The 25,669-nt window shown below is 37.1% G+C and overlaps 5 protein-coding genes across 9 annotated transcripts; 1 reads left to right on the top strand and 4 right to left on the bottom strand.

Annotated features, from left to right (window-relative positions):
- Positions 1 to 3,474: 3,474 nt before the first annotated feature.
- LOC140777202 (uncharacterized) lies at positions 3,475 to 4,124 on the bottom strand. The gene is made up of 2 exons (XM_073121150.1): positions 3,907 to 4,124; positions 3,475 to 3,824 (listed from the first exon to the last, which is right to left on the bottom strand). Exons 1-2 carry the CDS (start codon positions 4,058 to 4,060, stop codon positions 3,673 to 3,675), a joined length of 306 nt encoding a protein of 101 aa, XP_072977251.1. The 5' UTR covers positions 4,061 to 4,124; the 3' UTR covers positions 3,475 to 3,672.
- Positions 4,125 to 5,080: 956 nt separating this feature from the next.
- On the bottom strand, positions 5,081 to 9,540 carry LOC140778954 (transcription factor TGA2.3-like). 3 transcript variants are annotated; one of them, XM_073123868.1, is made up of 11 exons: positions 9,536 to 9,540; positions 7,892 to 7,950; positions 7,718 to 7,806; positions 7,444 to 7,614; positions 7,263 to 7,340; positions 7,116 to 7,178; positions 6,803 to 6,880; positions 6,656 to 6,707; positions 5,852 to 6,123; positions 5,524 to 5,772; positions 5,081 to 5,397 (listed from the first exon to the last, which is right to left on the bottom strand). In XM_073123868.1, exons 4-11 carry the CDS (start codon positions 7,609 to 7,611, stop codon positions 5,251 to 5,253), a joined length of 1,107 nt encoding a protein of 368 aa, XP_072979969.1. In that variant the 5' UTR covers positions 7,612 to 7,614; positions 7,718 to 7,806; positions 7,892 to 7,950; positions 9,536 to 9,540; the 3' UTR covers positions 5,081 to 5,250. The 3 variants fall into 3 exon arrangements, with proteins under 3 accessions (XP_072979969.1, XP_072979967.1, XP_072979968.1); XM_073123866.1 differs by lacking the exon at positions 9,536 to 9,540 and adding an exon at positions 8,084 to 8,233; XM_073123867.1 differs by lacking the exon at positions 9,536 to 9,540 and adding an exon at positions 8,084 to 8,233 and having other exon boundaries at positions 7,116 to 7,175.
- A 1,187-nt stretch (positions 9,541 to 10,727) lies between these two features.
- On the bottom strand, positions 10,728 to 11,819 carry LOC140778364 (cell number regulator 10-like). Its single transcript, XM_073123037.1, has 4 exons — positions 11,644 to 11,819; positions 11,495 to 11,566; positions 11,181 to 11,393; positions 10,728 to 11,097 (listed from the first exon to the last, which is right to left on the bottom strand). The coding sequence occupies exons 1-4, from the start codon at positions 11,777 to 11,779 to the stop codon at positions 11,000 to 11,002; spliced, it is 519 nt and encodes a 172-aa protein (XP_072979138.1). The 5' UTR covers positions 11,780 to 11,819; the 3' UTR covers positions 10,728 to 10,999.
- Positions 11,820 to 13,686: 1,867 nt separating this feature from the next.
- On the bottom strand, positions 13,687 to 14,766 carry LOC140778706 (cell number regulator 2-like). Its single transcript, XM_073123543.1, has 4 exons — positions 14,594 to 14,766; positions 14,433 to 14,504; positions 14,114 to 14,326; positions 13,687 to 13,990 (listed from the first exon to the last, which is right to left on the bottom strand). The coding sequence occupies exons 1-4, from the start codon at positions 14,718 to 14,720 to the stop codon at positions 13,914 to 13,916; spliced, it is 489 nt and encodes a 162-aa protein (XP_072979644.1). The 5' UTR covers positions 14,721 to 14,766; the 3' UTR covers positions 13,687 to 13,913.
- Positions 14,767 to 19,144: 4,378 nt separating this feature from the next.
- On the top strand, positions 19,145 to 24,924 carry LOC140777969 (cysteine-rich receptor-like protein kinase 43). Of its 3 annotated transcripts, none has more exons than XM_073122431.1 (5): positions 19,145 to 20,763; positions 20,835 to 20,980; positions 21,068 to 21,287; positions 22,233 to 22,630; positions 24,160 to 24,924. In XM_073122431.1, the coding sequence occupies exons 1-5, from the start codon at positions 20,700 to 20,702 to the stop codon at positions 24,595 to 24,597; spliced, it is 1,266 nt and encodes a 421-aa protein (XP_072978532.1). In that variant the 5' UTR covers positions 19,145 to 20,699; the 3' UTR covers positions 24,598 to 24,924. The 3 variants fall into 3 exon arrangements, with proteins under 3 accessions (XP_072978532.1, XP_072978529.1, XP_072978530.1); XM_073122428.1 differs by having other exon boundaries at positions 19,149 to 20,763; positions 22,230 to 22,630; XM_073122429.1 differs by having other exon boundaries at positions 19,156 to 20,763; positions 20,838 to 20,980; positions 22,230 to 22,630.
- The last annotated feature ends 745 nt before the right edge of the window (positions 24,925 to 25,669 follow it).

Raw genomic sequence — 25,669 nt, 5'->3', positions numbered from 1 at the left:
ATTTCTCAATCCAACGGAGATTGGGTCTTATCTAAATTTAGTCAGATTGATGTTACAATTGTTGACTATAAAAGATAAAGCATAAACTGATAATACTTGATTGAATTATGAACAAGAAGAAAAAATTAAGCTCCAGTGTTGCACAATGTGAAATGCGAACCACCAAACCAAGATACTTTACCATACAAAGGTCCAAGAAAACCACAATAGGAAATATGGCAGAACTCTTAAATTTACTGCTTAACTTAGTCTTCAAATCTTTTAGTATTTGGGAGAGACACCATGTATTGTTAATGAAGAAAACCCAATAACAAAATATGAAGAATCCAACCTATGATGCTTTATTATCTAGAAGAAATTGAACTACAAAAGGCTAGTTAATTTACACGCAACCTCTTTTTACTAGAAGGACGTTACGAGGCACTGACCAAAATATTGTGCACCTACTATCTTCCTTTCAGGATCATTATCCATTGCTATGTTGATGAAGTTCTTGTCTAGAAAGGGAACACGAGCCTCCAGACCCCATGCTGAAGTTGGAATGTTAGCCCTCAAGCGATCATGTAGCTGAAGAGCTTTTTTCTAACATCAAATTGAACAAATTAAAAAAGCATGCTCATGGTTTCATTTACTATATTTATATGAAACAACAGCTTACGTATCAGCACATACTGTATGCAACGTGTTATACAGCAAAAAATTTGCCAATAAAAGGATGATTGAGTGTGTAAAACATGTCTGTCCAGTCCGTGAGAATACTAAGTCCACACTGCAAAATATCAAGTTTATGCCCAACAATGTACTTGATAACCGGTTTCATACAGCTAATATATTCTTGCTCCAAATATACTTCCTTGGCAATTGCAATACTCTATGTGAAGTTTGTACATCGTGGATATGAAACCTGAGGATTTTTAGGAACCATATCCCCAACATTTCATAAATGTCCAGAACAACGATCTACACACAACATTTCAGATATAAGCCCACTTTGTAAACAGAAAAAGCTTTCCCCATTGATTTCATGCAATCAACCTTCAGAAAACAAAAAGGTAAGAAATTTATCCTAACAATCCGATCTACACACAAATTACTCGTCATTAAAGTGGATCTTTAAACAATGAAAAAAAAAAACAAGAATACCAAGACATATAAGATACCCAAAAGTTCTTTAAAAAGAAAAAAGATTGTAAATAAATTATAGATCTAAGTAGATTGTAAATATATAATATTTGGAAGAACCTTAAGCTATATGTTGGTACTAAATATTGGTATCTATTTGAATAATATTTGGCAAGAATCTTAACTTATTTAGTATTTGGTTTGAATGAGCAACTTGGCAACCCAATGGCTTGGAGCAAATCTTGGCAACGTTTAATTCGGAGAAATAGTTCGATGACGTAAACGATTTAGAACCAAGAATATATAGCTTACTATATTGGCTAAAGTTTAGTGGAGCTTCAGTGCCTTTGTATTTAGGAAATGTTGATTCTTTGTCTAACTAATATTTAACTTTTGGGCTTTTGAATGATCAATTAAATAAATAAAATAGCATAAGGCGATGTATTTTTTTTTTCTAGAAATTGAGATATAGAAAAAACAATTTTTTTATTAAAATCTACCATAAATTGTGTAATCCAATTCTCTATTATGAAATTGGATTCAAAAGATTGATGATTTATAGGTTAAGATTCCATCCGGCTCAGTTACTGGAGACGTGATTGTGTTGTGAGAATACTTGCAAGCTATAGCATTGAGATGTAGAAGCACAATAACAATACATAGATGCCCCCTCAAGATGGCTTAAATGAGTCGTATAATCCAAATCTTACACTATGTTCATGTCCATCTAATAAGGAAAAAAAATTATCCTGCTCATTACTACCATAAGGAAATATCTTCCATGTTGAGAATACCTATTCATGGATCTTCATTGCTATTCTGTCATTTAACCACACTGTTCACAACATACGGATACCCGTTCTGACATGATATTAAGCATAGCATGACCGAACAAGAGTAAGATTCCAACAGTGTCACTCATAGAGTTCCAAGTTCTCCAATTTAAATCTCTGATAGTTACGTCTATTTGGTAAATTATTGGCTTGAATATCTAATTTATAGGTATAATAGACATTTACCTAAACCAGTTATTTATCAAGAATAACCCAATCAATCAAGCATTTAAATATTCGACAGCAAAAATTTGAAGTATTCAACAGCTAATATAAACACAGAAGCCACTTCGAAACAATCATCAAGCAGCTGGGTTTTGATCCAATATGTCCATAGGCTCAGTAGTCAGTACTCAGCATGATATTTAACAAATATAAAGACGAAAGAAATGAAAGTTCCACATGACCACATCCTGTAATGGACTAGTGGTGGTACACTCAAAAGCTTAAGATAACCACTAATCTACTTCTGAAGGAGAAACAAAGAGAAGGGAAAACTGTTGCAGATAATTATTGATCAAGGAGTCTTGCAATAGCTGTTTGGATGCCAGGATTAAGATGGGGTATCCGACAATCCCCATTTTTCCTTGAAGTATCTTTGGTATATGATTAATCCAAGATAAAGACTGGGTTAAAAATGAATCACTGATCTAGAAAGATTTGAAAGATCTCCCTCCTAGCTGTACAGACGATTTTCATCAAAGACAGCTTAAGAGAGAGGAATAAAGTAGGAAAGAAAGAGATGTTCCCAAAGTTAAGAGGCAAAACTTACCAAAGAGATGGAATCTTAGTGTAGCATTGAGGTTGTAATATTACCACAAAGGCCAGAAATTTTCTTATTCTGGAATGCTTCTTTTGCTCATTTCATCCTCTTGAGATAAGAGGAGATGATAAAAGGACACAAAATTGTGAGTGAATGCAGAGTTTATGGAATCAAGGAGCAAGAAAAACAAGCATTGATTTGAAACAACAATAGAATAACCCAAAAGCAAGGTAGATGTTCATCAAAAATGGACGGCCACTATGCCAAACCTTCCACCATAGCTACATTTCATGCCCAAGGAAATCAGATAGATACAGATCATATGATCCAAAGTTAGGATTCCACAAAGAACAGGAAGTTATTGCTTGCTCTTGTTCTTAAGAAATTAAGCTCTAATTGCTATATAACATGGCACACTTTCATAATCATACAATTTCTACACTTTATGAAGAAGGATAAAGCAGGAACCATCACAAAATGAACACCACTAAATTGGCAAGGCAAGATACTGAGTTACAGAAAATGGACGACTAATGAGATAGAACACAACATTTAGTGTTTCCTTTCAATGATCATGTCAATTCCAATAATCACAAAAATGTAATCTTTTGTATCTCATAATCTAATTGGCCCTCCATTATTTTGAGTTCATCAAGCACAATATATAAATGTAATGTTTGGTACATTGACATAACTTGTTACCTGGCTACACGACACAAGATAAAAGATAGAGCTTTAAAAAAAGAGGATAGAATAGGCCAGAAATTAATTGATAACATGCTATTTAACAGTGCTGAACACCATGAAACTGAAGCTCACTCAGATCAAGCAAAAAGTGTACAACAAAACCAACATTATCATAAGTTTGACAAATGGCAAACTTTATTCAGACAAAAACGAGATAGGTAAGGAAGAAGAGAAGAAGAAATCAGCATTACAAGCGGTGTGATCGATCTACATGTTCTTGTAACGAGCCACCTCAGCCTCGTTGGGAAAGAATACCATGAGGCGACCCGCCGAGTTTTGATACGCGTACATGAATCCGCCCATCAACCCGATCAACCCTCCCGTCACCATGGATGACCCCCTAATGTTGGGCTTGATTCCTGCACCAACCCCAACCATGCCGATGAGAAACCCTAACCCAAGAAGATATAACGGAGGGGGGGAGGAGGAAGAAGACAAGACCTGAGAGGTATCCGACGGTGACGGAGACGCCTGTGATAGTAACGAGGCGGAGGTAGTCGAGAGTGCTAAAATTGGCGACGGTCTTGGTGAAGGGCGGGTTCCGGTCAACCACCGGGTACTCCGGTTTCACCGACGCCGTTATGTCTGTGTTCATCTCTCCTCTCTCTCCTCTCTCCTCTCTCCTCTCTCTTCTCTCTGTGGATGTGGAGTCCAAATCTATGAAGTGAGAACAATTTTGGGCCCATGAGCCATTAATGGACCCAGAAGGCTGGATCTTTTACCAATTGGGTTTGGGTTCGGACTGCTGGCTTTCGAGTTCAAAGGTTGGTCAGATTTGGACGCATTATTTAAGAGTAAAGCTATACTTATCCTCGTAAGTCCGTGGTAACGGGAGAAAGCTTCACACCTGCACGCTGCACCATCCAAAGAAAGCTAGTAAATATTAAGATAACAGCAAAATAAATTAATTACATTTTAGCTACTGCAGTGTAAAGTGCCTCGGCTAAAGAGCAGCATCATCTCAGGTTGGCCTCCAGATATGCTCTCAGCTAAAATGCCAACACGGGGGTAGCAAATGAAGCTAGTATTGACTCTATCTTGTTCTTGATTTCTCTTCAAATATAGGACTGCATACGGCAAAGATAAAAATTAATTCATATTGATAGGATTTGAGACAATATATGAAGAAGTAGACAAATCCTTGTAAATGAGCTTTAAGAGAGCCGACGTATCGGCATTGGAATTTGCGACATCTCTGAGCATGGCATTCAAAAGCTGAATGCTTTTTGGCTCTCTCTTGTTTCTTTCCACCAAATTAATGGAAGATTATTCGCGGCGAAGGAAGACGTGGAGTCCGGGACCAAGACCACCCTTTGTCAAAATTAATCAGGTACATACATATATATGTAGTTCAAGCCTAGAATTTATGCATTAAGCTAGCCTAGCATGGTTCAAGTAATTAAATTTGGATAGGTTTATTTCACACCAACATATTATGGTCTAATTAAAGGAGTAACTTTCAACAAATATTTTAACATCTTTCAGGATATATAAATACTGTTTCTCGCTTGCAACTTTTCGTGCTTTTGGCCCCGATTATTTCGTGCTGTACATATAATAAACCTCAGGAGCCTGCTAGAATGCTTTCATCTCAACAGGTGAATCAAGACTGTGGTCTACGTAATTCACTAACTACTGCTGGTAGAAGTACAAACAGGCACTTCGCTGCCGTCGTGAACAAAACAAAATACATCTCCGGCATTCAGTCTACATCTAAATTAGATTACTCTCCTCTGCATACAACAACACATCATCTATATATATGTCTAAATCATGATGCGCTCTTTAATCCCTGGGGCGTGCCAACCATAAAGAGCTGAGTGCTCGAAGGCGAGAGAAGTAGTCACTGATGGCCAGCAAGGCTCGAGCTGCTTGTCGAGTAGTTAAGATCCGATGCATTTGCTGCAGTGTCTGCTGACGTAAAAGATCAGCCTGCAACAGAGACAAATGGAAGTGAGGGAACAATTTTAAGCACAAACATAACATGGATTCAAGTACTTTCCAAAAGATTACAGTCGCACATAGGTGGATTTTAGTTGTTTGATTGTGATCTCTTACCTGGCGGAGGAAATTCTCGAGGGTGCCTAGCTTGCCCATAGCAATTGCCATCTGACCCATGTAATTTGCAACATTGTCAGAGCCAGTAGATGGCCCAAGAGAAGCAGAGGCAAGAGTTTCTGCCAGAGATTGCTGCAAAGCTTCCATTCCCTGAGATAAAGCATCCTCAGCCTGCTGAGATGATTGTTGAAGATTACATATACCCACCAACTGTTGATCTGTTAATGGTTCAAGGTGGCCAGCGAGTAGCTGCAGAATTTTCCATGACTTTGATTATTGACAATGTGTCGGCCACCGGAAAGAAAAGGGGAAGCAGTGTTGCAAGTACCTTCAAAAGTTCAGATGATCTGAAGCCTCCTAGCCACATAAAACACCTCTCTACTGGGGTCGCCCACATTCCTGAAAGCATGTGAAATACGTCGGACTTTGTACCTATGCCTTTGAGCTTAAAAACTTCGTCGTAGTGTGTCATCACAGCATCGACGAGAACCCTCAGCTCACCATCACCCACTTGAGAATTTAAAGCTGATCTTAGATCGTTAATCTGATGCTGATGGTCATCAAGCCAGCGAGCATATTCCATGTCAAACGCCAAGGCTCCTACAAATATTATCATGCAAAGCAATTCAATCAGGATAGCTAAACTTTGCAGAAGGCAAATCAAGCATTCAGGTGATCCTCCACTAATATCTAGAACTTGTATGTCGTCATTGATATTTCCCCCATTAAATTTGTATGTTGCCGGCCATTTCTTTCTCGTAGCAATTGGGAGTGCAGTAAACAACTTCATATACCCATCGGAAAGTTAAAATTCCTGGAGCAATTCTTGATTATGAGAAGGCGACGCAGCATAGGACTAGAAGTCTTTGTGCTTGGAACTGTTTACTTTCTCCGGGATATCATATAAATTACTTGTAACAAAGTTAAAATTCTAATCACTGAATGAAAGGATGGTGAGAGATAATGACTTGCAAAGGCTATTACTAGCTTACGCAGAAGAAACAAAGTGAGTTGCTATAAAATGACCCGTTGCAGTAACCATATATATATATATATATATATATATGAAAATGAACTATGTCATACTGAAGACAGCATAGTACAATATAATATAACAAGTCGTAGGACAAACCATTTCCGGGATAACCATGATCTCCCGATAATCCACTTGCTATGAAAATACCCTGCAAAAGGGAAACAAATGATAAATTCCCTGCTTCAGAAGAAGAAGGAATTGGTAAGGCAAGATCTAATTTAAGGAAAGCATCACTTGCAACACCTGTTGCCTTGCTCTTTGAAGCTCTTGCTCAAGTTGTACCAGCTTCACCCGGCTATTCTCTAGTTGCTGAACGTACGCCTACAAAAAAAGAAGAAGAAAACAGTCAATAATAAGAATCTGTTAGATTCTGCGCAATAACTTTGGTAAAAAATGTGTTAAAATTACATATAAAACTCCGAAAAGCAAGTGTGAGGCGGTGGAAGTTTCTTGGACAAGTTAAAATCTTGGTCAGAACGACATATAAAGCATACAGAAACTACCAATATATTAACATCAATGCTGCGGGGAAAGAAGGATCAACAAAAATACTAGCCTTCTTTCTCAGGCGGCTTTTTCTTGCAGCCTCGCGATTCTGCGCAAGCCTACGGAGCGTCTGCTGATAATTCCACAGAACCATCAATGCATCTAGCAGCAACAACACACTTATTTTGATCAACTCTGAATGAAAAACAAAACTAACCCTTTGATCCCCTGTTCTCTCCTGCGATACAGCAGAAGAATCCAGACAGACAACAGCCCCTTGTTGACCACCTTCAATCTAAGTATCAAACGTATTCAATCCAATAGCATAATAGAGCATCAGAATGCCGTTTTGAGGCCTAAAAACAGAGCAGCGACCGAAATACTAGTAGTTTTAATACCATCTGATTTCTATCATCATTGTCTACATCTGTGGATGTATCAGTGATGGGGCTCGTGACTACCATTCCAGAATCACCCCAGTTCTCAAGTTGGTTTCTTGGGAAGGAGAATCGCGCCGCATCAGCCTCCATCCCTGCAGTCGAAGCAGCCATGTCTAAAGCTGTCATGCTCTGCAATCATCGCCGCAAGAATCACAACGACCCATTAGCTAAAACCCACATCAAACAAACCAAAAAACAACAAAAGATATGAAAGGAACAAGATAGAGATTACTGAGTGAGTTAGGCCCCCAAAATGCAAGTGCAATGGAGAGGAAGTAGCAGCAGTGAGATTGCTAGAAGACTTGGGGCTAAGCAATGGGCCTTCCCAGATCATTCCAGCAGCCAAATGAGAAGCTATTACTGTGAAATATAACATAAAAAACAAGAGAAAGCTGATTGACATTACTTCTAGTGAGATCAGGGACAGCATCCCCAAGGTGGAATCCAGCTGGGCCCTGCTCTCCTCTGCAACAAAGAACAGCAACAAAAAACGTGGGAATCCCCAACAAGAACCAACCAAACCAACCACATTTCTAGCAAGGAAACAAGTTAATTATACATAAAAGAAAAGGAAATGGTAGTCATTTTCTTAAAATACCGAAAGAAGTGGGAGTACATTGCCGGAGGAGGAGACAAGAAGAGGTGAGAAGGGTGTGAAGAACAATAGGAGAGGTTTGCATGATATAACCCGAGAGAGAGAGAGAGTAACATTGATCAGTATTATAGAATGGAAGAGAGAGAAGAGTAAGTGTCCATCAATGGGATTATCAATCAATCTATCTATCAGACCATCTATCACAGGCTTTTATAGGAATCGAGTCCCGGGGCACGTATCGTATCACGTAATTATTGTAATAAATGCACGTTTATCTTGGGAGGGGAGAATGTTGGTATTTGTGAAAAATAAATGAACATTTATCGTATCACGTAATTAAGAATAACTAGCATAGATTTTGAATACAGTAGTATCCAGTGGATTACAGAGCAACATTTGGATCAGTTTAGAAAATTTGGATAATAATTTTCTATTTTAGAGAACTAACCTTTGATGCTAATCAATATCAAACTCTCTGTTCCATTTCATAAACTATATAAATGATATTTATATTTGAACGTTATTTTCATTAATTGTTTAAACGTTGTAGTTTTTCAAGCATCATAGTCGCACTTATATTTTTGTAAAGATAATTTTTGTTAAAGGATAAAATATAGAGAAGCACTGCAGCTCTCTTAAAATTTTAGGAATGAATAATAATGAGATGATAAATTTAGCTGATGCAATATTATTTTAGGATAAAATAATTTATATTTTGAGAATGTTTAGTTGCTAAAAAGCTATAAAATTAAGTTAAAGAAACGATTTTCTTACCTAGCAAAAATAATTTTTTAAATCTTTTTCAAAAAGATTTATTTCACTAAATTAATATTTTTTATTAAACTTTAGTTTCTAGCAATAAAACACGCAAAAATAAAAATTCATCTTTGTCTTTTTCTAACAAAATATGATTAATTTAAAATTTTGAAAATACTAAAATCCCATCCAAAAATTGAATCTCATAATGTCAGATTAGATGAGTGACATAAAAATAATTTAAAAAATAATAAAAGTATAATTTAAAACGGATAAAATATTCTACTTTACATATCATTCCCTAGGATAATTCTTAAATTAGATTTAACTCAAAATATTGCTTAGTATTTTTTTAAGCAAATGAGAGATTTTACCAATATATAATAAAATTAGAAAGCTTTATTTATAATATAGTTAAAATGTAAGTGTCATTTATAATTCTCTCTATTTTCTAAAGTACTTGTACCATTTTAACTATATTATAAACGATAAAAATATATAGTTATTTAATTTTCTCTGATATATAATAAATTGGAAAACTTTAACAACTGCAAGAAATTAAAACCCAATATATTTAGTAAATGAGGTGAGCTGATAGAATACAAGCATGCATATATATTTTTCGTCAGCGCATCTGGATGTGTGAAAAAAAATAGGAATAAATGGGATGTAGAGCCGGGGAGTAATGATCGAACTTACGACCCAGATTGGATAGCAACGGAAATAAAATAGCAATGACAAGGGTAAAGGGAAGGAAAGGCGGGCTCAGCTCCGGCTCCGGCTCGCCAACGCCAAGCCTGCAAGGCAAAGCAAATCGCTCTCGATCTCAGGAGCTGTCAGGCGTATCGGTACGGACGCCTTTATTTCTTTTTGGCATCTTGCTATTTGATGATCACTGCTGGAATTTGCGCTCTTTCCTGTGGTTTTGCCAGTCGAACAGAACCCATACACACACATAATCACAAATATATATATATATATATATATATATATATATATCTGCAACCGCCTAAAATTAGCCTTGGCCTATGCCACTTTTTCAGTTTTAGCACTCCGTTTGGGCTACGACTGGGCTCTATAGACTGACTAAGCCCAAACAAACTGAGCCAGGCCCATCTTGGGATTTATGGGAAAATCTGCCTTGGTAGGTAGTAGTAGTAGTACTTTTAACTCATATGATTAGCTTATGATTAGCCGACATGCTCCTGTTACAGAGATATTGGGTTTGAGCTTTCTTGTTGAGGATGATTTGATATGGAGCTCATGTTTTGGCCCAACCTATATATTGGAAAGAATTTTAACCTCTCTTCCTTGTTATATGATTAGTCTGACATGGCACAAGTCATCGGCTGAGTGCCTCACCTTGGGCTAAAATACTATTTGGTTGATAGTCGCCCCAAACACAAGCCGGATATCAACTCCGATAACGTATTTTATCTGATCCCATGTTTAAGCCGAAATGGAGATAGTTAAGAGTACAAAGAGGTGTACAATTAGTAACTCAGTCGACTACTTTAAAATTTTAAATTGTTATCTTCACTTTGAGGTCGAGATATTTTGAACCACTCGAAGTTATAAGTTAACATCTTCTCATAATTTTTCTTATATTTATTCTAATAATAACTATAACCAATACTTTATTAGCCATTCTAAGTGAAGTATGCAGGGAAAAGATAAAATTTAATAGAAGAGGGTAAGTAAGGAAGCAAATTAGAAGAGGAACTTAAGCTCACAACTTTCGCAATCACTGTGCGATGGCAAAGAATGATCATCCAATTAGCTTTGAGGTCAACTGGCACCGTTACCACGTCCACTTCGGTGGACCGTATGCTTCGTGGACTTGGAATCGAAGTCTTTAGATTATATAAAACAATTGAGATTAGTTACTCGATTTCCTAGTCACTTAGCATACTTTATTGATGTAAACTTTGACCAATACAAATATACGAAGAAATAAGCCTATGAATAGTTATCTCTCATACCCTACTAACCTTTCCTGATGATAGTGGTAGCTTTTGTTATTTTACTAGGAGCTAACAAGGAGCATTACATCGTTTATTTAGCAAACAAAAGGAAACAAATCCCAATATATGCAACAAATAGACTTATAATAACATCATTTTTTTTTTCTTGGGTCCAGAAGTTGAAGACCTGCATCTAATTTTATTCACTTCCTTCACGATACATTCCTTGCATGACCGCCGGCTGAGTCCTAGTCGCAGACGTAGCCCTCGGCATCCGCTCCAAGTTAATATGCCATCCTGCAAAAAACACCAACCAAACACCAATTAATCCTTCACTTTGGTCATATTCTTCGAAGTATTCAGGGGAGCTCTAGAGCGACCTAATTCCATATCGAATCCATGGTTCTTGAGCTCTCTGTACTGTTGACAGAGAGAGCAGCGCTCACAGCAGAAGTGAATGCAGCAATCGCAGCAGGGGACTTCAACTAAGTCGTATTGAGCTCGGAATTTGGATCTATACATCCATGAATATATCCATTGGAATCCTGTGAATGTAAACAATACGGCGTACAGAGCTCCACTCATACCGCACGCTGCTCATCCATTTGCAAACAAATTATTCGTGTTAAAATTTGTAGGAAAAAGGGCATCCACTGGAGAGCAAATTGAAGGCCAAGAAAATTTAACGACATACCCGTTGTGCCTTTGTCGATTATTTCAGCGATCCTACCAAATGTAACGCATGGACACCAGCAAGTCAGGCAGCCTGTCAATAGAACTATACGTGTTACAGTATTTACCAGAAGAGAAAGAGGAAGATAAAGTTTAAGCCGAGAATCTTACAATTTCCACAGTCGTCAGTGCATTCGAAGAGCCCCGTGGACCAGGAATGGAGTGAGCGGGTATTGGTCGGCATCGGAATGCCGGTCACCGCCGCCGCCGGCGGAGTAGCCGGCTCAAACGGCTTAGGAGGATACATGACTCTAAGGTTTAGAACTTAGAGATATTAGTGGTGAGATACAGATCTACATATGTTATATATATAGATATTCATATGTGAAGTTCATCTAGGTTGACCTGACGACTTTGAATAGTATGAATGCATGTATTTATTTAGTTGCTAAATAACTTAAATACAATTATCTTTTGGCTGGCTTCGTGAACGAGTGGATGATATTGGAGAGATATTTATATTGTAGGGCATGTGTTAAGCTGGCACCTTTATTTCCACTTGTTTATCTTGGAATAATAAGTAGCATAGAGAAAAAAAATAAGTGGACCTCTTGACTAATCCTCGTCTGGTCTTTCTAAAATAATAAAATAAAGAGAACTGCAGAAGAAAAGACAAGAATAAAATTAAAAAATATGGGTAGATGTGACATAGTAATTTAATACAATAATTTGACTTTTAAATAGATTTAAAATTACCTTAACCTACTTTGAGTTGTAAATCGGTCAATTCATCTGACCTGATAAATAATTGGGCCGCATTTATGTTTATTGCATTAACGTGTTTAGCCCAGTTTGAGATCAGATCCATCAATACAATCCACTTATGACACAATAAGACTCGAATAAACACTTTTATCATTTAAATTCTCTATTTACAACATGAACAAAAGTATATTTATAATGTAAATGAACTAGTTTATAATTCAAATAACTTATATAAATTTAAATAAGATGTGTTATGATAATTTATTTATAATCCATATAACCTATTTAATAAATAAATTATATTTGTGATTACAGTTTTTAAACTATTTAATAAATTAATATGTTTGTATTTGTATTACTATAATCCATCACCCCTTATCGGCATCCGCTTGTTTATTATGTATAGTCCACGCATGCTCCATTTACTAGACATATTGGCAAATAGATACCTCTCTTTTATACTGAATGTATTCAGTGCATTCATTTTCCTATTAAAATGGACATGAGGGTGTTTGTCTTAAATGCGAATAGGTCGAGGAAGAATGATGACATTTATTTAAGAAAATAGGATAAAGTGATAATTAATACGAGGGTGTTCTTCTATTAACCCATTAGCTTTTACTGCTCAAGTCTCAACTAGAAAGTTGTGTCATCTAAATTCTAGCATGCAGATCTTAGTGCAAATTAAGTTGTAACTTTATAGTGTTTTGTGTTAATAATTTGATTAATGTGCTTATATGTTTAATAAAATATATATTAGTCTGTCATTAATGTTAAGCCCGCTTAAGTGATCTATAAGTTTAAATATATTTTTGAGATTTAGAAATATAATTACGTTAATATGGTTCTGAATGTGTAGAAGCTCATGTCACAATTAATGGATTTGTGACGATAAAGCTTACTGGGTTGTGATCCTTGAGGGAGGTTTTAATAAAATATCGATTCAGTTCTTATTCTTATTACGTGTGAAACTGAAAGGTGTGAAAAATCCATCCCTTAGAATTTCTCAATCATCTCATTCATCTTTCTTCTTCCTTCTGGTATCAATGGTAATGTCTATCAATTCAGTTGTGAAAGTTCATCGAAGAAGACGGTGATAAGGCACCAATCGATATTTTAAAGAAGACCACCCAAAAAAATAAAAAAAATAAAAAAAAGGGCTCCCCAATCCTAGCGGAGGGCGGCACTGACATTGACATTTTGATCTTTTATTTGAATAAAACTTGTTAAGTCAACTAATGGACTGTCATAATTGGGTACATGAACAGCCAAGCCAAGTTGTCAGAGCACGTAGCTTCCGGTGTAAGCTATATATTTGTTTTTCAGTTGAAGTTCATAGATTAAGTAAGCTGTACCGTCGTCTGTAGATACAAATGCCGAATAGTCTACATTGACTGTGGTAAATCACTCGTCACACCTACTTAAAATGAGCGATAGAGTTCATGGCAGTGCCTTTAAAACAACCACGATAAATTTATTTAGAAAATTTACACTTCAATTATAAAAAGCCTTGGAGATCCTGAACCATAACATCGATTTATTCATCAACACGTACCAACATCAAATGAGAATCTAGAAACATATTAATCACACTAGCAAGCGAGAATCAATCGATTGACTTGAGATAGCATAGATCATTATCGGAAGTTTAAGCCTTCCAATCTTTTTGCTTTTGTTCAACGTCCCATTCCTTGCATGAACGGCGGCTGAGTAGCCGCCGCAGCTCCCTGCCTCTCCATGTTTAGTTGCCACCCTGCAAGTCACCACCAAAACCAATTCAGCCATGCGATCTCCTTAAATTGAACATATTTCAGTACTCTTATTGCAGAGAGTAATTAAAACTCTATAAATTCATAAAAGAGAGAGAGACAGATACCTATGGTCATATCGAATCCACGGTTCTTGAGCTCCCTGTACTGTTGGCAAAGTGCGCAGCATTCACAGCAGAAGTGAACGCAGCAGTCAGCGCAGGGGGATTCAGGAAGGTTGTACTGCGCCCGGAGTTTGGATCTGTACATGCACGAGTATATCCACTGGCACCCCGTCAACGCCAGTATTAGCCCATAAAGAGCTCCGCTCGTCCCGCAGGCTAATTATTTTACAATCAAATTAGACCTTTCTAATGGTATCCAATACAACAACATCAGAGCTATTCTTTTCTGGATAGTAAATATTGAATTAAACATGCAGCTTACATGTTGTGCCTTTGTCGACGACTTCGGCGATCCGGCCAAATGTCACGCATGGGCACCAGAAAGTCATGCAGCCTGTTGTAATATTAGAGCACCGCGTAAATGAAACAGACATGCAAAGAGACAGAAGAGTAATTAATTAAGCTAGCATCGATCTTACGTACAGTTTCCACAGTCATCAGTGCAGTCGCAAAGGCCCGTCGTCCAGGCTTGAGATTGGCCACCGTATGCATGGTGATGGGGAGGCACCGGAACCCCGGTCGCCGGCTCGAAGGACTTGTTGGCATTCATGGCTGGAAGGTTAGAGATAACTTAGTTAGACACTAGTGAGGAGATACCAATCTGGATAAGAGAATGGATCTATTTATAGCAGCCTGACCATGTGAAAGTAATGTATTTTTTAGTATTGCTTACCTACAAATTATGACTTTGACAAGTATGGATGTATTTGAATAAGTAATAAGTCGGCTTCCAGGAAGGCAATGGATGTGATGATTGATTCAAAGGGGGAATGATGGATATCGGAGTGGGAGAGGACAAAAGTATTTATTAGCTAGCTTGCTAGAATCCATGCGAGTTGAGCTAATTGTATTTCTTTTCTTCTTTTTTCCCTTTTTTTAATTTTATTTACAGTAACAGCCAAGTATTAAATCGCTATAAAACTTTAAAAGAACTCATGTTGTATACGTACTTTTAAATTCAAATTACAATGACATTTATTTAATCAGGACACCATTAACCTCTCTTAAGAAAAAGATAATAATAATAATAATAAAACAGCAAGAATTAATTTATATATCCAGCTAGCAAACGTGGCAGTAGTTAGAAAGTTGCTTTGGTTTGAGCTTTTCCAGTCTGCCATCTTAGACTACTGTGTAGAATAGAACTAAAAGGATAATATCAGATGAAAAATATTAAAAGAAAAACATATCCAAAACACAATTCGGTGGGTTTATTCTACGTGCCCCCAGCCAATTGATTACCACCTTTATTTTGACGTCATCAGTTATCTGGTCAACCTTAATTTAGTGTTATGCGTTGACTCGTCAGTAATTAGTACGAGAAACTATAAATTCCTTATCACAATGAATTATGAATACCGGATTGGTATTATAAGCAGTGTTACGATAAAACCTTTCTCCCTGCCTAATTTAGGACGAGTGAGGAGGGAGGGAGGGAGGGAGAGAAGTCTCTATCTTTTTTCCCGAATACTTATCCAGATAGAGATGATCGAAATTTAAAAAAGAAAAGAAAAAAAAAAGGCCAAGCTCGTCCATGTAACTTTCTTGACTCTTTAATTAAGTCAAATTAAGATTTGTATCACACGGTACGGCTTTCATTAAAGCCAAAATTCGACCACCTTGTCCTACGCTCAAGAGAATAGAAGACTTTTGGAGATTTATTAAATGCTTGTGGGTTAAAATATTAAACTAAAAAGGAGGAATATATTATCAAGAAAGCTTGATGGAATAGAACACTATTTAATTGATTGTTAGGATAGGAATAAAAAGTATCAAAATTTAACTTTTTTTTTTCTTCTTAATTTGATATACAGTAGATATTTATAATATCATAATTGTCACGTGAAAGAGTTAAACGATTTTAATGATAATTATAATATTTTAAATAAATTCACCGGCAATTATGTAAAAGGCCCTCGATTTTATGTATAGATAAATATTATACTGTCTCGCTCATAGTTAGTTTGGGGTCGTTGACAAACAATAGTTTGACTGATTCATCCTATTTACATATTATCATAAATACGGAGTCTACATTAAAATATTTTCACCATATATATATATATATATAGTATAAAATATTAGTTAAAGAGATATTATGAAGGCAAAATTATTATTTATTAAAGGCGGGATAACTTTTCTTTTATCCCTATCTAACTTGGGACGAGGAGAAATCTGAAATCTCTATCAGATATAATTCGGAATAGTTATTCGGCAAGAACAACGTGGCCACGACCAACCCCGCGTTCGCGTAACGTTCTTGACTTCTTAAAAGCGTTACGCAACTTCCGTTGGCGGCCACGTAAGCTTCGGCGACTAAGTCAAATCACATGGTAATGGTACAGCTTTAATTAAATCCACAACTATCATGTGCTACATTCAACGATTCTAGATCTAATTTTAAATTTATTTATTAAAATAAATAATATCTAAATTTAAATACTTAAAAGAGATCTATGTTATTCTAGCGCTAAGTAAAATATTTAATTAGTAAGCGATTTACTCATTTAAAAGTAAAACATTAATCTTGTTAGCATTTTTTTTTATTATTAAAATACTTTAGATAATACTCTATATTATTTAGTAAAGCTCTTTTTTTGTTCAGATACATAAAATACTTAATAGTTAAGCATTTTAGTTAAGACTATAGTAAAATAAGACCTCTTTTGGTATTTAAGCTTAGGTGTTGTTTATGTTGATAAATAAATTTTAAAATAGAGCTTATTTGGTCAAAAACTCCCCAAAAACATTTTCATCTTTTAATGTAACCTTGTAATTTAACACACAAACATAGATATGCGTCATAAAGTACTCAATTAAAGCATCAGTCTTATCTCTACTAGGGTTCAATTATCTCTTTCTCTCCTCTTTTTGGAGCCTTGGGGAGAGGTTTTTTCCTTCCTAATGATTTTATTTACTATCCTTTCATGCCCTTTTTCTTACCTGTCCTTTTCTACTATCTTTCTTTCTATTATCTCCTTTTTGTTGTTGTTACAGCTTTGAGATATCGAGGCCACAGAATTCCATAGTGTGTTTCAATTTGACTCAACCCTATTCTATCTCTTAAATCTCTGTATGTCTTTTTTATTTAGTAGCCCCATCTCATTCTCCATCATGTCGACTCTTTACTCCAATGGCTCTAACTCTACTCGTCATATGTGGCCTTTGCTGCCACTTTGTGCAGCTCCTCAGCCCATGCATTATTTCTTGCTGTATTGCCTTACGTCATTCTGTTGCTCCATTGGTTTTGGTGGGAGAGCTTTTGGGAAAGGTAGAGTGCTCTCTCTATGCCCGGTATCTTTCATTTATTATTTATTTATTATGATCCATTGTTGCCTCTATATTATTATAATGTTGGGTTTATACCATAAAATGACCTCTTTTTCTTTTGATTCTTAGAATGACCTCTTTTCCTTTTGATTCTTAGGAACTCATCATTGACTCTCACTTTTGCTTACATTTGTGAAATGCACTTTAATTGATGTTATCCCACCGCCCTCATCATTCCTCACTTTTCCTATGCTTTGTTGTAGCTTGTGTTCCCGGCATTGATCAGATAACTTCTCCATTTTCACCTTACATCATTTCTCTTACAACCTCTTGCAATCAATGTTAGAATTTTATAAATTTAGATTTTTTTTATTAATTGATCTAAATATGTGAACAAAAGTAATCGTGAGATATATAAGTCATATTATTAAGTGATATTTAATTGGGCTTATGAGTATTTATTATTTCATAATGTGGTTGGGTGGCTCGATGTAATTTTTTTAGCCATCGCTCCACTATAGGGTTAGTGTGTTGTAGGTTTCTTTTTCACTTTTTATTTGTTATTGGTTGGAGATCGTAGAAATTCATAACTTTAAGAATTTATAAGGTTGTATATTAGACTGCTAGCTTGACTGAAGTTGTAGACTGACTCGAGACTCTCTGCACTTACGAATCTATTAGAGCGATGCTTTATTTTTTATATTTTAATGTGCCCCCGAGCTTAATACTGTGTTCCATTTATGATGTTATCTATTATTATAAGCTAAATGTAAGACTTATATTAGTTAGCCATTGTTTTATCCTTCCATTTTTTTTATGAGACTACCTTATTCTAGAAATCAATGAATTATTCTAGCATAATGGCCGATGAATCTGAACATATATGATAAATTGAAGATGCAGAATGCTCTTATTTTTTAATTAGGTTTTCTGCTTTTGTATCCCTCTATAATTCTGTATATATATAATAGCAATGGCCAACGGGTGAGAAAGCGTGACAGGAGTAGCACAGTTAATGCCATCTCCTTTTATCACTGGATGAGAGCTTGGAGGACGTCGTCCTCTCTGGTGCAGTATCACTTTGATTAAGAAGACCGTTATCTGTCCATCTCCTTAAACAAAAGATAGAAGGAATAAGGAGAATGATTCTTGCCATGATAATTAGTTTTATTTATTTATAAATATATATTTATAGAGTAGTCCTAACAGATGATTATTATGGTCGTATTATAAAATCTAAGTAGCATTAGATAGCTTTCAAACCGGTATAGACAATTTATATTATAGCGAAAGAATGTGTTAATTAAAAGTGTATTGGCAAGTACCTAACAATCTGAAAGGAAAAAGGTACCACCAGGAGTAGGAAAACGGCCCACGTGCCCGTCTGCGATTGGGCCAGGCTGAAATAATTGGGCTTGCATCCTGGTAGTTCATTATGAACTTAAAGACTTCCTCTTCATATTTCGTCGCTTTCTCTCCTCCGGCGCACGCTTCCTTCTCCTTCTCCCCCATTCCTCACTTGTTCGCTTGATCCTTGACCTGAGCAAACCTCAGCAGAATGAAGAGGACCGATCAAGCGGTCGTACCAATCTACTCCCGAGGAGGAACTTTTGGATCTAATCCTCGCGGACATCGAGCGTGGTATCTTCTTCTTTCCCCTTCTTGTTCTCGATTAATCTCGTCGCTTAGGGTTTTCGTTGCTTTTCTATTGGTCCTAATTTTATATGATTTCTGTCAGGGATCTCGTCTTACTTAGATTGTTTCGATGGGATTTACTTTCAATTTTTTTTATAATTAGTCACCAATAGTTATCTACATTGGAATTTGGATGTTAGAATTCGAAGTAGAATTAGTAAATGTATGGTCATATATATATATATATAAATACTATGATAAAATCATCAAGCAATGTGTGATTTTTTTCGTGGCAAGAACTTTCTTTCTTAGTTAAAGTATATAGGAAGAGAGAAGTACTACTAGGCATAGTAGAAAATGATAGCTTAGATAATTTTATTACAAGTTTGTCAACTGTAAAGAAAGTAATACAATTAATAGACTACAAATGGTCCACAACCATATCGTAATTGATGACGGAGAAAGCGGTGGATGGAGCCAGCTTGGACTTTCGAGAGTTGAATAATATGGAGACTGACTTTGGGAGCTTGAAGAGACTTGAGATTGGACAGTTTGGGGAGTTTTGTGAGTTGGGATTGAGTTGCGTCAGCGGATCGATTGGAATCGGATCTATTAAATCTGGTTTGGTAAATCATAACTTCGATGTAGTTAATTAGATATATTTATGCAATAAATACATATGAGCTATTGGAATTCAAACCCATTCTATTTGATCGTATTGAATAATTTTTTTTCTAATATCATTCTATACTCGAGATGGATAGAGATATCTAATCTTTATCCGGACCGTTTCGAATGTAAAAATCCTGACCTGTTTTTACCACCAGTCTAGTCTCATCCCTGCTATGAGTCTCTGGTTTGTATTGAAGTTAATTTTAATTCGTGGATCTCTAAATTTATCTTCATGTGTCTTCTCTTCTCTCTTTCCCTTCTTCCAGTAGTGTTAATTTGTCAACTGCTTCTTGAGCTTGTGCTCATAGGCATAAGGTATAGGCTCACAACTTATTAAAACCACAAAATGAACTAATTTGATTCCCTTGTTCCGTTTAGGTTGAAAAAGAAACCTTCAAATTGATCACCTCAATTAGATTATTCGGACTGAGCTGTCTAGAATACTATGTGCTGATATTGAAATAAAGGAGGTTATTGAGGATAGATTTCTTGGACTTACTTGAATATCTTTATCCTAGTTGTTAGTTAGAATAAGAAAATTAGAGCACCTCATCTATTTTATGTGAGCTTTTCTAAATTATCAAATTGCTCACTGAATTATAATGTAAATATAATATATATTTAAAGAGTCAGAACGAGCGAGAAAGAGTACAGTAGGATAAAAGTCAAAATGTCTCGTTTTTTGTTTTATCGGCAATGCGTATCGCGATCCTACGAGGGACGACTCCGTCCGAGTTCGAAAACATAGAAAGGTGTACTGTTGAGGCGTCCGTCAACACGGTCCTGTGGTGGACGCGTGGGGCGGCAGAAGAAAGGTAGAGAGATGTCCAAAATCTTATATAAAGGGGGCAAATAAGGGAAATCCACCCAAGCTATGGGTTGCCAGTTAGCCCGCCGTCTACTTTACCCCAAATCCTAGACCACATCAATCTTCTCTCTCTTTTACTCGCTGATGACGAATCCGCGAAAGTTTCTTGAGGGACTCATGAAGCCATGGTCGAGCAACCGAGGTCGAGGTGAGTCGAGTCTACTTCCTTTAATCGAGATCGTGCTTCTTCCACGGTCTAATTTGGGGTTGCTACGGAAGCAGGGGGGCAGAAGGAGGAGGAGGACTTAGCCGTGATCGCGGCGAAGGAACAGAAGATGTTCCGCTACGAGACGCTGGTCGCCGCCACGCGAAACTTTAGCGCGAAGAATAAGCTCGGGGAGGGCGGATTCGGGCCGGTCTTTAAGGTAAGATTGGAAATTAGTAAAAGTTGAGTGAAAAATCGAGGAGTTTGAAGCGAAATTGACGGTGCTGATCGGACTTGATTGGATTAGGGACGATTGGAGGACGGGAGAGAGGTGGCGGTGAAGCGGCTCGGGGTGGGGTCGCGGCAGGGGGCGAAGGAGTTCACGAATGAGGCGATGCTGCTCTCGCGGGTGCAGCATAAGAACGTGGTGAACCTTTACGGCTATTGTGCATATGGGGATGACAAGCTCCTCGTCTACGAGTACGTCCCAAACGAGAGCCTCGACAAGCTTCTTTTCGTCTCCGGCGGTATGTCTGCCATCCCCCCCAATTGTTGGCATTATTAATTTCTCTGTGTTAGATAAAAGGCTAATCATCTTCCACACATAGCCACATAGCCGCCACCTCCCTCCCCCCACCCATTTCGCCTCTCTCTTCGTATTCTACGCTAATTAGTCAATTTCAACTTTGTATTTTGTTTTATAAAGTTGATGGAAATCAAAAGGTAAGCTGGAGGAGCTGGAGCAGATTGTCTGCTGCTCAGTCTGCAAGAATTGGCTATTTCGGATACTTGGCAGTACATAATTTGTTGCCAAGATAAGATAAGCAGTCAGCGATAGATTACTTGCCAAACGCACCGACTGCCAAGTCTTCTACTAAGATGGTTTGAAATTATATTTTGTTCGATGATCTATGTTGGTTCGACATTCGCTGCTCCTTTCCAATCCCTATGTGCCACGTTGATACCTGCGTCGGTAGTCTATTTGGATTATAGATGGGCGTTAGGTTAAACGACTAATTTTTATAATAATATTTCGTTTCTCACTTGAAGTTGACATTACTGCATATTTTATAGAGAAAAAAGGAGTGGTCAGAACGGCGTGCCCGGTAGTACAGATATTATTGCATATCCAACGTGGGGCTTTCTCGTGTTCCCACGGAGGAATCTGGCTTACCTCCACCGTTGCTTTCTTTCTATCTCCTTCCCACATAAATTCCCATCGAGGGTGGAGTACAGGACCCTACACGAGTCAATACTAAACTTGGACTTAGACTTCCTCGTCTGTAAATTAGAATAATTCTTGGATTACCCTTGCCGCATCGATCCAATGAGATCACGTATCTAGACCAAGTCCTCATCTTACAGTTCCGTGCTCACTTATAACGCGAGTAATTAATTGCGTAGATGATCTGTAATGATGACATCAGATAGCGTACTTTCGTCTCATTTTCCTGTGGTACATGTGGCAGCAGGAGGATCGAGTGCGAGGCGTGCTGTGTTGGACTGGCATCGGAGGTACGACGTAATCGTCGGGGTGGCGCGGGGGCTGTTGTATCTGCACGAGGACGCGCATACGCCCATCATCCACCGGGACATCAAGGCCAGCAACATCCTATTGGACGAGAGGTGGGTTCCGAAGATCGCCGACTTCGGGATGGCCCGGCTCTTCCCGGAGGAGCAGACCCACGTTCAAACCCGCATCGCCGGGACCAACGGCTACATGGCCCCTGAGTACCTCATGCACGGGTCGCTCTCCACCAAAGCTGACGTGTTCAGCTTTGGCGTCCTCCTCCTCGAGGTCGTCTCCGGCTGCAAGAACTCCTCCTTCATGCCGCCCCCGGACACTGACGCCCTAAGCCTCCTCGAATGGGTAAGTCTTTTTCCGACTCTGTTACTCTTCTGCCTAAGGATTTATGAGGAGTTCTGACCTTTCTATTGCCTTGCTTTACTTCAATTGTTCGAAATGCTTGAAGGTTCAACTACGGGTATCATATTCTTGAATTTGATTCTTTCTTTCCTATAATCATTGTAACCGGGAATTCTGCTTTGTTGAGTTCTAGGTAGACAAAGAGTATTTTAGTATATCTATTGATGATTGGTGACATCCTATGTAGAGATGGGCCTTCAGATGAAAGTGTGGTCAATGGGTGCATACTTAGATAATCAATTATAGCCACTACTTGAGATCGTTCCTTGGTTCATTTGATAATATCAAATTTATGCTCTCTGAGTCTCAACATTAATAGTTTCGGACTGCTATAAGTCATCTGAAATCATGTTAACTTGTCTATTTCTCCTCTTTAATTCGGCAAGCCATTAATACAACAACCGTTTTGAGAACATTTCAAACACCTAAACTCAAACATATCATGGACGGCATTTTGTTTATTTCAATTCTCAAAAAATCTTTATTGGAAATGGCTATACACCCCTTCTTAGGACACTAAACCCTGTGTTCAGCCTTGAAAAAACTGAAGTTGGTAGAAGTCTTGAGTATAGAACTTTTAGGACTTGAAGCTAGCTTTCCAATTAATTCTAACATTCTGTTTCAAACCTACTAGCTCAAGTTGTACATGAACAAAGCTATAGACTACTTTTGGCCTCTCACCGGTGTTTTTTTTATCTGCTACAGTGCTACTCTCCTATATCAGTACGGATATTCTGTTCATTGGAGCAATTTATACAATAGTGTTCTTTTTTCACTCAACGGGCCATTTGTTAAAGTAACTGATGCTTTATAAATGTATGGGTGCTTAAAAGTATTTCTATCATAATGTTGATAGGAACAAATAGTCAGAATCAGGTTAGCACAACAAATAGATTAAAATTAGTTGCTTGATATCTTCTAAGTACAGGCAACACCAGTTTTACTATTCCAATGGAATAAAGGTGCATTTGCATCAAACACCACAATTAGTTCCTTTCAAATAAGTCAGTTATATGTTTTTGAGAAAATCGTGAGGATTTGACATTGACTAATCAGGTTTAAAAATGCAGTTTGGCATCTAAAGATAAACACATGCACCTAATTAATTAATAAAATAGTATATTGCACAATATTAATTAATTTGCTGCCAAATATGAACAGCCAACTATGCCTACAAGAGCTGAAATATCATTTCCACTTCACTGAAAGAGTACACATGCTATTCTAAAATTTTGATTGCATATGAAAGAATAACAGTAAGCTCCACAACTACCATATAGTCATTTTTCGTATATATCTAGCATATATCTATCTGCCTCTCCAGTTTTTCCTGCTGTTTAAATTTTCTTGGTCATTAGATATGCAGTCCAGCATTCTTCCCTGTTATTGTTCCTGGAACCCCATTATAATTTATTAACTAGTAATATATCCAAAATTTCTTTCAAGCCTAATTCAATGGAATCATGTCACAGGCTTGGAAGCTCTACAAGAAGGGCCAGACTCTGGACATGATGGATTCCGCACTTAGGTCAACTGCAGTTCCAGAGCAAGTTGCGATGTGTGTGCACATTGGGCTTCTTTGCACTCAAGCTGATCCGAAGATGCGTCCAGACATGAAGAGAGTGGTGGTTATCTTGTCAAAAAAGCCAAGCACACTGGAGGAGCCCAGTAGGCCAGGAATCCCTGGTTCAAGGTACCGGCGAAGAGCTTACGAACAGCGTGGTTCCCACTACTCCATGGGATCATCTTCAAGCAATATGGACACCTCCACCACCTCCAATGCCCATGCCTCTTCCTCTTCTGCTCATGCCTCTTTCTCCTCTGCCCAGGCTTCTTCCTCCTACGCCAACAACACTGTTTCCACCTCAAGCACGAATACTGGGAGAAGCCAAGGATCATCTTCGCATTGAAAACCAAAAGAATTCTATAAAAAGCTAGCATAATGTTAATTTTTTAATTTTTTATGTTGTATCATAATTTTGTTTCTCATCTACCTCTGCTTGTACATTTGTGTCATTATTGCTTGGTTGTAGTTTAGATAACCAGCTGCAAGTGGGAATATATTTTCTCAAAGCAGCAGAGAGAAATTCAAGCTAGTTATCTCTTTGAGTTGTTGAATGAATCTCAGGCCATACCAGGTTACCTAAAAAACTAGAAGCATATATGGCTGTAGCAGATTGTTAAAGGTTCTTCAGTAAATTTAGAAGGGCATTTTGATTGTTGTTGAATAGTTACAACTTATTGAAATATCAAAATAGGATCCAGTCCCCTTCTCTTTGATGGAAGAAAGTTATCTAACAGCTTCCTAAGTTCTTCCTCCAAATCAAAATCTTTTGGTTATATTGCAGTATTCTCCACAATGTGCATGTTGCAATATACTACCATCTAACAATAGCTAAAAGGTAATTAGAGCTGTCAAAATAATCAAGCCAGCTCAAGCTAAAAAGTAATTAGAGCTGTCAAAATAATCAAACATGCTCAAGCTCGTCTTTTATTATTTGAAAAGAGTCGAGCATGATTAATCAGATTAGGCTCAAAATTAATTTTAATCCAAATTTTATCACAAACTAGTTCAGTTAAGCTCAACTTAATAAAACTCGATTAAAATTTATTAACATACATATATATATATATATATAAATAATAAATACATTTTAATTTGGTTATATGTCTAGTTTAATATTATTAAATGTAGATCATTTAAGATTTAATTCAAATTTGATTAAAGTCAAATTTGTCCGAGCTTTGAATTAAGCTTGACTTGAAATATGTTTAAATCTTTTTTATCAAGTCGTTCAAAGTCGCTCGTGCTTGAAATAGACTCAGATAGTGAGATAATTAAAGAGATCTAAAAAAAAAAAAAACCCACAACCCACATGGATTAAAGGACAAATTATATGGTACGAGATAATTTTGATAGCTTTATCTTTGCCCCAAGTGGCCATCCAATACCATCAACCTTCACCTGCGAAGATTCCCACG

This window comes from Typha angustifolia, chromosome 15 (genome assembly GCF_048772165.1).
Source record: "Typha angustifolia cultivar Huaian chromosome 15, ASM4877216v1, whole genome shotgun sequence".
Taxonomy (NCBI): Eukaryota; Viridiplantae; Streptophyta; class Magnoliopsida; order Poales; family Typhaceae; genus Typha; species Typha angustifolia.
The sequence above is the reverse complement of the archived record's forward strand: the minus strand, read 5'-3'. Positions and strand labels throughout refer to the sequence as shown.

Bases quoted from the DNA above. Each gene is read 5' to 3' on its own strand.
- LOC140777969 (XM_073122428.1), top strand. From the start codon at position 20,700: ATGACGAATCCGCGAAAGTTTCTTGAGGGACTCATGAAGCCATGGTCG. The intron at 21,288-22,229 runs GTATGTCTGCCA...TACATGTGGCAG, and splicing joins GCTTCTTTTCGTCTCCGGCG to CAGGAGGATCGAGTGCGAGG. The intron at 22,631-24,159 runs GTAAGTCTTTTT...ATCATGTCACAG, and splicing joins CCCTAAGCCTCCTCGAATGG to GCTTGGAAGCTCTACAAGAA.
- LOC140778954 (XM_073123866.1), bottom strand. From the start codon at position 8,196: ATGTTACTCTCTCTCTCTCTCGGGTTATATCATGCAAACCTCTCCTAT. The intron at 7,615-7,717 runs GTAATCTCTATC...CGATGATTGCAG, and splicing joins TTGGGGGCCTAACTCACTCA to AGCATGACAGCTTTAGACAT. The intron at 7,179-7,262 runs GTTAGTTTTGTT...TGGAATTATCAG, and splicing joins AGAGAACAGGGGATCAAAGG to CAGACGCTCCGTAGGCTTGC.
- LOC140778364 (XM_073123037.1), bottom strand. From the start codon at position 11,779: ATGTATCCTCCTAAGCCGTTTGAGCCGGCTACTCCGCCGGCGGCGGCG. The intron at 11,567-11,643 runs GTAAGATTCTCG...TTCTATTGACAG, and splicing joins CACTGACGACTGTGGAAATT to GCTGCCTGACTTGCTGGTGT. The intron at 11,098-11,180 runs GTCGCTCTAGAG...TGTTTTTTGCAG, and splicing joins TGGATTCGATATGGAATTAG to GATGGCATATTAACTTGGAG.
- LOC140777202 (XM_073121150.1), bottom strand. From the start codon at position 4,060: ATGAACACAGACATAACGGCGTCGGTGAAACCGGAGTACCCGGTGGTT. The intron at 3,825-3,906 runs GTCTTGTCTTCT...GGGTTGGTGCAG, and splicing joins CACCGTCGGATACCTCTCAG to GAATCAAGCCCAACATTAGG.
- LOC140778706 (XM_073123543.1), bottom strand. From the start codon at position 14,720: ATGAATGCCAACAAGTCCTTCGAGCCGGCGACCGGGGTTCCGGTGCCT. The intron at 14,505-14,593 runs GTACGTAAGATC...ATATTACAACAG, and splicing joins CACTGATGACTGTGGAAACT to GCTGCATGACTTTCTGGTGC. The intron at 13,991-14,113 runs GTATCTGTCTCT...GGTGACTTGCAG, and splicing joins TGGATTCGATATGACCATAG to GGTGGCAACTAAACATGGAG.